The following is a 13,041-nucleotide window of genomic DNA, read 5'->3' on the forward strand; positions in this document are numbered from 1 at the left end:
ATTCTAATTAAACATAAGACATAAACCATTTTAACATATTGGTGTTCAAATTAAATTGTTTATTTTAAAATATAACTTTCCACCGTTAAAAGAGGTTGAATAAATAATGAATATCTCATATAAAGCAATGCCATAGTCATTAAAATGTTGACAAGGAAGAAAATATTCTTAAACATATTAACAACCCACTTCATCTCTAGCCAAGACATGCATAAATGTTTCACTATAGTACTAAAAAGTAACAAATAAAAGGTTCAATGGAAGAAAGCTTCCTAAATTCTGCCACTCTTCTTTAAGAGTATTTTCTAACATTATAGAAAATATCTCTACAGGTATATATTCAAAGAAGTCATTAGCCAAAATCAATTAATGAAAAGACATGCTTGACATGTACAAATCAGCTTGTTTAGACCAATTGCTACTCAGTCTTCAACATTCATGTGCACTATAAAACGTTCGTTGATTTTCCAACTTCTACTAAAGAACATTTGCATAACTCCAAAATAACCTGTATCATGCTCAATTGTGACCACTAATTTAAGGATCTCTCCCCCTCTAAAATGGCATTCATCTCATTTCTTCAGCCTCCACTCCCAGGATGGTGGGAGATGACAGATATTCAACACAAGTTGAATAAATCTTTACCTTTTGATAAAATAAATGGATAAAACATAAATTTTTCCCACTGTTCTTCACTGCATTCAGGTTCCTACTGTGTGTCACACACTAAGCTTTAGCATAAGGAAAATTATTAACTTTAAAAGATAATAAATTGTGCTTTCTACATACAATATATTGTGCTTTCTCCTTTCTCAAAGGAAGGAGTATATCTGTTTTTACAAGACAATCTTCTCAGTTTAATGCAATAGCTTTGTGTTACAATACTTTCCTTTTAAGGCCAGGTGCTGTGGCTAAGGCCTGTAATCTCAGGGTTTTGGAAGCCTGAGTCAGGCAGATCACTCGAGGTCAGGAATTCCAGACCAGACTGGCCAACATGGTGAAACCTCCTCACTAGTAAAAATACGAAAATTAGCCAGGAGTAGCAGTGACAGCCTGTAATCCCAGCTACGCAGGAGACTGAGGCACGAGAATCGCAAGAATCACTTGAACCCAGGAGGCGCAGGTTGCAGTGAGCCGAGATCACACCACTGCACTCCAGCCTGGGCAACAGAGCGAGAATTTGTCTCAAAAAAAAAACAAACAAACAAACAAAATTTTTCCTTTAAACAAACTAAAAAGCAAAACTTTGCTCAAAGTGCACTGATAAAGCTTCATTAAACAAATTTAATATAAAAATTTCAGCTGAACTAAATTTTAAGCCATACACAAAAGCCAAGAAAATTTAATGTGTACCCCTAATGTTAACTGTTAGGTAAATGCATTCATTGTAAATATTTTTAATGCATTAAATAATTAAACACGCTAGGATCGAAGTAGTTCTGTCAATAACTAGCTACACAGCAATTAGAAAAGCTCTCCCTGGGATTCATTCCTTATCTACAAAATGACAAGGCTGGCAAATGATCTCCAAAATACCAAACAGATCATATTGTCTATGATTGCAATATTTTAGCTAAATACACAATTAATCACTGGCATTCACAGATTTAACATTTCTAAACCACAAAAAAAGCCTGTGTAATTATTGCTAATGGCAAGGAATAATTCTTTCTCATAAAGATTAAATGAGCTAATATTTATAAGACCTGAAAGGAAATCCGAGTTCCAAATTAAAGGAGTACACCTAGCCCACCACCCATTATATTCACCTCAATTAGTAGTTTGTGGGTATTTCTCTCAGGAAAGACCTGTGAATGCCAACAGTTCTATAGTTTAAAAAAAAATCTCTCTCTCAGATACGTGGCCAATTCTCTCTTTTTAAATGATTCATTTTCTTTATAATCCAAACGTTTTCTTTTTAGTGGTTATCAAGAGAAGGAACTATGATGACATTAAACACTTCTGATAAGAATGATTAAGTGGGAAGCTCTCTATTAAAATCAAGAATAAGCATTCAGTAAATGTTAGTTGAAATCAAATTAGAAAATAGTTTGAATCATCAAGAACTAAATGCCTCAATTAAAGTTATGACCTGCAGTACAATGAATGTTTTTAAAGCTTGCTTATCTGTCCCTACTGACTAGAAAACATATTTTGTTGGTAATTATTTTTAATTCCCGTTATCCGGGCTCTTTTCTACTTTTTCTTAAAGACTGTGATAAGAAAAGACCGTTACATTCGACATGCAATATCCTACCCAAACAACTAAACTGTCTAGTAATAACTGATACAATGAAGCTTCATTGTCCTGATGTTAATTAATCTTCTCAGAGGAAGGGAAGAAGGAGGAAGTAAGCATTAATTTAAACATAAGTAAAATTCTAGTAATAAATTTAACCATCAATAAAAACAAATCTTTCAAGGAAAAAATGTCATGCTTTCTCTCTTGACCAAGGGTGAATGCAGAAACAAATGGTTCTAGTTATGGAACACGAACACTTAAATACATATCCCCATAAACCATAAGAATTTGATCATTTATGTTCATTGTAAAAAGGCCCCAAATCTCCAGAAATAATAAAAATACTCCATAATAGTAAAGGTAATGAAGTCTTGGCTTCAGTAACAGAACCTTGCTGTATGACTTTTTCTTTTAGAAAAAGAAAGCTGGAAACTATGACATTGCTTTTTCTAAGTGGTTCAGTGCATTGGGGCAAATGGTGGCAATCACCAGGTAAAAGATAACAAAAATCAGCTAAGCGCTGTGTAAAGGGCAGACATAAGATAGCTATATAAACAAATACTTTAGATTAGTATTTCAAAGGGCTTCTAATTACTTATCACAAAGATAAAAGTATTAATCTTACTTTAAAAACAGCCATAGCCGTATGTTATCAAGTACTCACGGCATTAACTGTTGGCAGTCTATAATCATATATTTATAACATGGAGCAGAACAGCTTGTTGAAGTTCCTTCTTCATCAGCCACTTCTACCAGTAGAGAAAAATCTCCCTTTCTCTCTGCAGTGCCACTTACTATTTATCTCATCTCCTCTTCACAATCCGAACCTCTATACTTCCAAAAATTTACTAGAACATCCCATCATTATTGTCTCTTTTTCCCCTAGAGGATCTCTGTGATAAGCAAGTAAATGAGTAAACACCTGTGAAGCAGTAACATGGGAATATGACCTATGAAATTCTCCTAGCAGTAAAATCCCTTAAAGGAACTATGTCTGCTGAATGTATGGAAGGAAAGGCAAGGTACTCTACAACATTACATTCTTCTTTGCAACCTGAAGAAGAAAGAAAGTTCTAGTTGCAAATAGCCCAAGTGGAAAGAAGAGTCCTCAGGAAAAGAACTGGGATAACTGTGAGATAGGCTTGGAACAAGTGCAACTCACTAAATGCTTACACTTATAAGAAATTCAAGTTCAGGAGAACTTCTCATCCCCAATTTCTCAAATTGCTCTTCAACTCATCAGTGTTACTAGAAGTGCATCTTCAGGCCTAAGAGAAATTAAAGCTTTGGTGTAAAGCAGTGCCTTAAGTGGATGCAGTTAAGGCAGAAGAAATATGAAAGAATCTTGTGACTTACTGCAGCAGTGGCACATATGTTTGACACCTAGTTAGAAATGTCAATCAGTACTGCTATGCTGGATAGTAATGATTAATTGCTTGAATATTATAGAGATATATTACGTATTAACTAGGTTTGGGAAACATTTTCTAAAAATATCATTACTAATTATGATTTCTATAGGAAAATGTTTTTGCATTTCAAACACGAGATTGAACTTGTGAAATTCAATCTTTTCATAAGTTGAATCTTACTCAAGATAAACAATAGTCAGACTGGCACAACAACACAATGGACAAGAAGCCTGGGTTAAAAGTCAAATTCTGTCATCACTAGCTGTGTGATTTTGGACAAGTTAATCTAATCTTGCTGTGCCTCCATTTCTATATCTGTAAGATAGAGGTTTAAAAAAACAGAATTTAACTACTTCATAAAGATGTAAATGAGTCAATATAAGTGGAATGTAGAATAATACGTGGTAAATATTAAATGCAAAATAAATGCAGCTGCTATCGTTATTGAGGAAAAGTAAAATTTAATTTCTTACCCACCAGACATATTGCTACTCACCCTTAAAAATCTTATCCAAACTTTTCTTTACGAAACCCTTCTCGAATTTCATAGAAACTGAATATTCCTCTCTTTGTATCCTATAATGTACATTCAGCTAAATGTTCATCAACAGTATTTCCAAATTTACACAATCAGAATCACAGAAACTTGAATCAAACTATAAAAATCATAGAATTCTAGTTCAAGAACACTTTTAATGCCACGTATTTATTTTTACTTTTCAAATAGTCATTTTTAGTTTTTGTTTTGTGTTTTATAACAGGGTCTCACTCTGTTTCTCTGGCTGGAGCGCAGCAGCATGATTACAGCTCACTGCAATCTCAAACTCCTGGGCTCAAGTGATCTATTCACCTCAGCCTCCCAAGTAGCTGGAACTACAGGTGCTTGCCAGCACACCTCACACACATCGATTTTCATAATGATTAAGAATGTTTTTAATTTAAAATAAGATACTAAGATCCCAAGTCTCAGTATCAAAGTAGCAAAAGTTTAAACTGTTTTAGGTTTTCTAAATCTTATAGTTTATAGCCAAAACGCAAAAGATATTTAACCTACTTTAACAACAGAACTACTATGCCTGTTTTATACAATTAAAAGATGTGAACATAAAAATCATTGGATAAGTGAGTTGTAATTGTATTCTCTAAGAACTGCAATAACTTAAAAGACTAAAAATAGGTGGCATATCCTGGAACTAATAAGCAATTATAGCAAGGTTGCAGGATACAAAGTTAATATACAAGTCAATCACTTTCCTACATACTAGCAATGAACAAGTGGAATTTGAAATTAAAAATACTACTTACATTAGCACCCAGAAAAAAAATGAATACTAACGGATAAATCTAATAAAATCTGCCAAGATCTCTATGAAGAAAACTACAAAACTCTGATGACTGAAATCAAAGAACTAAATAAATGGAGAGATATTCCATGTTCATGAAAAGGATATTACCAAGGAGGCAGTCCTTCTCAACTTAATCTACAGATTCAATGCAATGACAATCAAAATCCAAGCAAGTTACTTTAAGGATATCAAAAAAAAAAAAAAAAGAAGAAGAAGAAGAAGAAGAAGAAAAACGAAAAAGAAAAAGAAATGTTCTAAAGTTTATTTGAAGAGGCAAAAGACCCAGAAGAGCCAACACAATACTGAAGAACAAAGCTGGAGGACTGACATGAACCAACTTCAAGATTCACTAGAAAGCTAGAATAATAAAGACTCTGTTATGGATGAAAGAAGAAATAAACAGATCAACAGAATAGAATAGAGGGGTCAGAAATAGACCCACATATAGTCAAATGATCTTTGACAAAAGGACACAGGCAATACAATGGAGGGGAAAAAAAAAAAAAAAACATTTCAACAAATGGTACTGAAACAACTAGACATTCATGTGCAAAAAAAAAAAAAAAAAAAAAAAAAAAAAAAGACTCTAGACACACACCTTACACTCTTCACAAAAGTTAACTCAAATAGAACATAGACCTAAATGTAAAACTCAAAGTTATAAAAGTCCTGTTAGATAACATAGATGGCTGTGGACAAGGCAACAACTTTTTAGACAAAAAACCAAAGGCATGATCCATGAAAGAAAGAGCTGATAAGCTGTACTTCATTACAATTAAAATCCGCTCTGTAAAAGACAATGCCAAGGAAATGAGAAAGCAAACCAGACCAGGGGAAAATATTTGCAAAAGACATATCTGATAAGGACTGTTATACAAAATATAACCAACTCTTAATTAAATTCAACAAGAAAACAACCTTATTTAAAAAATGGATCAAAGACCTTAAAAGACACCTTGCCAAACACATACAGACAGAAAGTAAAAAAATGAAAAGATGTTCCACATCATGTCATTAGGAAAATACAAATTAAAATAAGGAAATACCATTACACACTTATTAGAATGGCCAAAATCCAGAACACTGACAACACCGAATGCTGGCAAGAATGTAGAGCAATGGAAACGCTGATTCATTGATGGTAGTAATGCAAAATGATATAACCTCTATGGAAGACAGTTTGTGGTTCCTTACAGTCCTACCATATCGTCCAGTAATTGCACTTGCTGGTTTTTACCCAAAGGAGCTGAAAAGTTTTGTCCACACAAAAAACTGTACATAGATGTTTATATCAACTTTATTCATAATTGCCAAAATCTGGAAGCAACCAAGATATCCCTCAGTAGGTGAATAAACTGTGGTACATCAGACAATGGAATATTATTAAACCCTATAAAGAAATGGACTATTAAGCCATGAAAAGACAGAGAGGAACCTTAAATGCATATTCCCAAGTGAAAGAAGTCAATCTGAAAAGTCTACATACTGTAAGATTCCAACTATATCCAAACCCATAGAAAGTACAACACCAAGAATGAACCCCAAAGTACACTATGGACTTTGGGCAATTATGGCGTGTCAATATAGATTCATCAGTTGTAAGAAATTTACCAGTCTGGAGAAGGATGTTGATAATAGAAGAGGACATGCATATGTGGGAGCAGGGAATATCTAGGAAATCTCTTGTATCTTCCTCTTAAAATTGCTGTGAACCTAAAACTACTCTTTAAAAAGTCTGCAAAAAAATTTTAATGTGACACAAAAATAAAATATATTACATGAAATTTCACATAATCGATTGCTATCTTTAAAAACACACACTTCTATTATTTTTCTGTTTACTGTTTGGAAAGTTGACAGTAAATAAATTTATGGAAAGATTTATACAATTGAAAACAGTATGAGCTTTGTGCTTGATTTTTAGATACACTGCACTACAATAATTTTTCAGGAGCAGTTAATAAATATGTACGCATAGGTACCAGTCACATGGGCTGAATATCTATGCATCCAAATTTGCCACAATGTCACCTCCTCATTGAAGCTTTCCCTACATGCCCTATCTAAAACAGGTATTTTCTATCCCTTTACTCTATCTTTGTTAAATGTATCACGACTGACATATTACATGCTCATTTCATCATGAGATTATCATCAGCCTCTCCCAATAAATGAGGGTCGAGACTGTCTCTGCTTTTAAGCAGTTATATCCCTGTTGCCAAGAACAGTGCCTGGCATACAGATGGTGAATACATAACAAATGAATGATTTAAGAACTTTTTTTAAAGTTTGGTGAAACAAAAGGTACAGTCATTTCGAAGTCAAGAGAATATTCATTTCACCATGACTGTAAGGATTTCTTTTTTTCTCTAACTCAAAGGTAAGTGGTATACAAAGAGTAGAAAGGCAGTTTATACTTAAGTTTATTTCTAAAAAGTTCCTTTGAGACAAGCTGTATTCATTCTTATTAACATGGGCAAAACCATGTTAACGACAGTAAGAAAATAATAACTTCTCTCTTAGAAATGAATATCTTTAGAATATCTTCTGATTTTCTGAAATCAACTTAATGCACTTTAGGCTTTTGTCCCAGAGAAAACAAAAGAAACAATTTTTTTTTTTTTTTTTTTGAGACGGAGTCTAGCTCTGTTGCCCAGGCTGGAGTGCAATGGCCGGATCTCAGCTCACTGCAAGCCCCGCCTCCCGGGTTCCCGCCATTCTCCTGCCTCAGCCTCCCGAGTAGCTGGGAGTACAGGCGCCCGCCACCTCGCCCGGCTAATTTTTTTTTTTTTTGGTATTTTAGTAGAGACGGGGTTTCACCGTGTTAGCCAGGATGGTCTCGATCTCCTGAACTCGTGATCCGCCCGTCTCGGCCTCCCAAAGTGCTGGGATTACAGGCTTGAGCCACCGCGCCCGGCCACAATTTTTTTTTTAAGTGGATCAAAGCCCAAAGTATCAACTAATCTTAAAAACCAACCTTGAACCAACCAAATACTAACCAAGAGAAAAGTCAGTCTATAACATTATTTCAACTAGGCCTCTGTAGTAAGAAAGTAGTGAAGGAAAGCAGTCAGAAGAAAATAAAGTCAGAGAACTGAGAAGAAACCTGAATGTTTTAAACCTAAAAGTTAACCTTAGTAGTTAACTGCTAATACCTGACCGAATCCATCCTTCAAACTGTACATGTCAAATTACCACTGAGCTAGCAAAAGGACCTCCAGTATTTCCATCAAAGTCTCTTATACTTGCATTTCTCTCTAGTAGGGGTTTAAGGTCCACCAATTTAACTCTGAACTGCATCCAGTACTAGAGTAAGGATTTAAAAAAAAAAAAAAAAAACTTAAAAGCAGAACTTATTAAAAATGCAATTCTAATATACAGAATCTACGAGAAACAAACAAATTTACAAGAAAAAAACAACTCCCCATCAAAAAGTGGGCAAAGGATATAAACAGACACTTCTCAAAAGAAGACATTTATATGGCCAAGAAATACGAAAAAAAAGGTCATCATCATTGGTCATTAGAGAAATACAAATCAAAACCACAATGAGATACCATCTTGTGCCAGTGAGAATGACAATTATTTTAAAAGTCAGCAAACAACAGATGCTGGCGAGACTGTGGAGAAACAGGAACGCTTTTACACTACTGGTGGGAGGGTAAATTAGTTCAACCATTGTGGAAGACAGTGTGGCGATTTCTCAAGGATCTAGAACCAGAAATAACATTTGACCCAGCAATCCCATTACTGGGTATATATCCAAAGGACTATAAATCATTCTACTCTAAAGATACATGCACACGTATGTTTATTGCAGCACTATTTACAATAGCAAAGACTTGGAACCAACTGAAATGCCCATCAATGGTAGACTAGATCACAAAAATGTGGCACATATACTCCATGGAATACTATGCAGCCATAAAAAAAATGAGTTTAAGCCCTTTGCAGGGACATGGATGAAGCTTAAAGCCATCATTCTCAGCAAACTAACACAGGAACAGAAAACCAAACCATGTTCTCACTCATAAGTGGGAGTTAAACAATGCGAATACATGGACACAGAGTGGGAAACATCACACACCGGGGCCTGTCAGGGGGTTGGGGGCAAGGGGAGGGAGAGCATCAGGACAAACACCTAATGCATCCAGAGTTTAAAACATAGATGATGGGTTGATAAATGCAGCAAACCACCATGGCACATTTATACCTATGTAACAAACCTGCATGTTCTGCTCATATATCCCAGAACTTAAAGTAAAAATTTTTAAAAAATTTAAAAATACAATTCTAAAACTTCATGCTACCACAAATTATGAGCCCAGAGAAGTGTTTTTATAAAGTAGTACAGATGATTCCTACGCAAACTCAAGCTTGAAAACTAGTATATTAACCCACTTTAAAAACTCAGTTGAAGTCACCTACTACAGCAGTCCCCAACCTTTTTGGCATCAGGAATCAGTTTCATGGAAGACAAATTTTTTCACACATGGTGGGGGCAGTGTGGAGGGAGGATGGTTTCGGGATGAAATTGTTCCACCTCAGATCATCAGGCATTAGATTCTCATAAGGGTCATCCAACCCATATCCCTCGCATGCACAGTTCACAACAGGGTTTGCGCTCCTATGAGAATATCACGCTACCACTGATCTGACAGGAGATGGACCTCAGGCATTAATACTCACTTGCCCACCACTCACCTCCTGCTGTGCAGCCCAGTTCCTAACAGGCCATGGACCAGTAGGAGTCCACAGTCCCAGGGGTTGGGAACCTGTGACCTACTACGTGACCCAACCTGCTCTCAGTTAGAATTAATTTATTTCCGCTGTACTCTTTGAGACTATTATATGTATTTCTCTTATAGCATTTACTACACTCTTCCCAACACTCCCCTCCACTACCCTCAAAAAGAAAACTTCTCATTAAATCCACTTGATTATGGCAAAGGTTTACAACCTCCCCACGGCCCCCTCTCCCACACCTGCCCACAAACCATTGTTCAATTCCAGCAGTAAGTTACTACAGGATGATACACAAATGCAAGCCATGATATCTGCAATTCCAGGAGCTAGCTCTAATCTACCTATCTCCCACAAATTAGCTTGAATGGTAGAAAGATTTCTATTTGATCAAAGTTGGTCTGTAATTTTCAAAAAGGAAAGTGCAATAGAGCAAATGGCTTTATTCCATTAGGAAATTTCCCATAGACTTGTCTTCACAACTTGAAAGCATAAAAATTAAGCGTGGGTTCAGTATTTTGTCTGTATCATAATCCTATTCTCCTGTATTCATAATACAAAAACCTTGTTATAGACACAGGTATCCATTGAGTTTTGGTTTACATAATGTGTCAGAGAATGAGAGCACAGAATTAGTTTATCATTAATTAAAACAAGAATTAAATCGAAACATTCCAAGAGTTGCGTTCCATTCTGGAGCAGTATTTAAGATAGTAGTGAAAGACTTGGCCAAACACACATAGATTCCAAGTATTATCTATGTGACTTATGAAAAAAATGAAAAAGAGAATGATAAAGGAAATCAAACTTAAACCAAAATGGCACGGAAACAAAACAGTGGAAATCAGACTTTTATTTAATCTGAAACACATAACTATCCTGAAAAATGTTCTGAGTAGTCACGGAATCACAAATGTAAGAAGGTGCTTTAGTACCCATCAAGTCCCACTTCTCTTATCTGGGAGGAATTTGGAACTCTTATCAAAATTGAGTGACTTTTCCAAATCTATATAACTAACAATGAGCAGAATCTGGGTCCTCTGGGTTCAATACTAATGTTCTTTCCGTAATATCATTAGGCCCCAGCAATGCAAAACAAGTTCTGATTTCAACGAGCTGAATCCTCAATAAATTCAGCCCACGTTCACTTCATTTAATGGTTAAACTCTTTCTTTTGAAAAATTCCAAGCATTAACCACACTTGCATATACAGACATTATCAATTTCATAGCTGGGAAAGATAAAACTCAGCCAAGATAATTAACTCAGAAATATAAGCAATTCCAGAAGGAAGAGAGCCAACTAGTTAGCTCTAAAATGGCATTCAGAAAAACAGCGTAAGATTACATTAGTTCCAAACATTAACTACCTCTTCTGAACTGACAGGATAAGAAGGGTTCTACTTCTAGTATTCCAAAACACTGAGAACAAGCTCACATTCAGCTTTTCTGTGACTATGATGAGTTTAAGTATTTTAATTATACTTTATCTTCAACTTTTCAGACCAAAAAGTCAAAAGTTAATCTAAAATTTTAAAAATGAAAATATGAGTTTTAGTCCAGACTGTCAAACTACTGTTGCTTTAGATAAATCACTGTCAATTTCTAGACTCCAGATTCTTTCTTCTGTAAAACTGGGGATGGAAGAGTGATTACTAGGCTTTGGTTCCTCCCAGTTCTGTTTTCCCTATCCTTGTCTAATTTCACTGATACAAAAGAAAAACAACTCAATAAAAACCATATTATCCACTGAGGTAAAAAAAAAAAAAAAAAAAAAAAAAAAAAAAAAAACCACTTTAAAGAGATAGGTTATCTGTTAAAGTGGACCAGGAACTACATTATTTTGAAGATCTTTGTTCTACACTCTGTTAAGTTTCTAAGTCATTCAAAAGCCAATCACCACACACAATAAGGTTCGTTGGCAATATTTGGCCCTGAAAATACACAGCAAACTGAAGTTAAATTCCAGGACAGACGCCTCTGCAGGCGAGGGTCTGAAATCTTGTACACAGTGAAGAAAATGACAATAATGAACTTCACCAGAGCCCTGTGATCTTGGAAAAACTGCAAAGGGTAAGAAACCCCTTGCCCCTGTTTGTGTTCTGAGAAATTGGCTTGCTGCAAAGAATCACCTTTCCTGTAGAACTCAGATAAGCCTAAGGGTCGATCCATACCCCCCTTACCCCTTGTTTACCTAAAACAAGGCCATAACCAGACCCTTCTAATTCCCATCCTTTGCTCCGTAAATGACTTGCTGAAGTACCTGTCCCACAGATCAATCGGAACAAAGTACTTCTTAGTCAAACTTCAAGATTCTCTTCCGTGGGGTACCTGAATTTTGTCCTTCCCCAGTCTGAAACAACATATACAAACCTCTCTTAACAGCTCCTCCTCAGAATAGATGGGCTCAGGGTAAAACATTATCTGGTTACTGTCGGATCATACCCACCTTTTCACCCCAATTCCTGACGTCTTATTTACCCCTCCCTATAAAAGACAAACCCTTTCTGCCTAATCTTTAAGGGGCATGCAAATCTTATGGTCCTTCTCCCTACTGCAACAGTTCCTTCAACCTCCTCCACACCCTTGCAATATTCCTTTCGAATAAAGTCTGTCCTTACTAATTCGGGTTTTCTATTTGACACCCTTTTCAATTATGAAATGGCTAAGTGTAAAGAATAAGTGGACTGCCGTTTCTTTAAATGACAGGTGTTGATCCTGTACAAGAAGGAGACCCGTTGTGTCCACCTGGAGAGGCTAAACGCATTTCCAAGATCCGAAGTTCTTGGCCACTGTTCTGCGGCTGGGGAAGGGGGCGCAGAAGAGGTGATTGACCCGGCAAGGTCAACTCTGGGATCACCTGGCGCCACAGGCCATACTCAGTAAATGGGCCATTAACAGGCAGGCTACCCAGTCCATACTCCCTGACAGATACGCCCCTACCTCCGGCCCGCTAGTTTCCCAGCCAGGCAGGCGTAACGCTGCTTCCTCAGGGGCTCAGACACTCTAGGACAGGTGGTGGGTCCTGCCCAGCAGCTCATCCCAACGTCTCAACTCACTCCATTCTGAGCAGAGCACCTGATGGCTCTTTTTACAGGACTGACCTCCCCACCCTTTTCGCCCCACCGTTGTCACTCCTGCTCTCACAGAAGAACTCACCATGGCGCCTAGGATAGGTCGTGGACCAGACACCCCGGAGTCCCCGGGACAGTCCCAAACCTCTCACCTCCCGGTCCTTGAGCCGGGAGCCTCTCAAACAGCGAAAGAGAGGGTCTTCCGGCTCTGCCGGAAGTTGTGCG

At 36.6% G+C, this 13,041-nt stretch overlaps 1 protein-coding gene across 15 annotated transcripts in view; it reads right to left on the reverse strand.

The window, feature by feature from the left end:
• The window catches only part of TMEM161B (transmembrane protein 161B), a 73,609-nt gene extending 60,580 nt beyond the window's left edge, over window positions 1-13,029 (reverse strand). For all 15 annotated transcript variants that reach the window (XR_012413842.1, XR_012413841.1, XM_045394804.2 and 12 more), the window contains exon 1: window positions 12,902-13,029. Coding sequence is in view for 3 of the 15 variants with exons in the window: in XM_045394799.2 (XP_045250734.1) it covers window positions 12,902-12,904 (3 nt within the window). In the remaining 12 variants the exon portion in view is untranslated. The remainder of the gene's footprint in view (window positions 1-12,901) is intronic.
• Between the last annotated feature and the right edge of the window lie 12 nt (window positions 13,030-13,041).

The sequence above is a fragment of the Macaca fascicularis genome, chromosome 6 (assembly GCF_037993035.2).
Source record: "Macaca fascicularis isolate 582-1 chromosome 6, T2T-MFA8v1.1".
Lineage (NCBI taxonomy): Eukaryota > Metazoa > Chordata > Mammalia > Primates > Cercopithecidae > Macaca > Macaca fascicularis.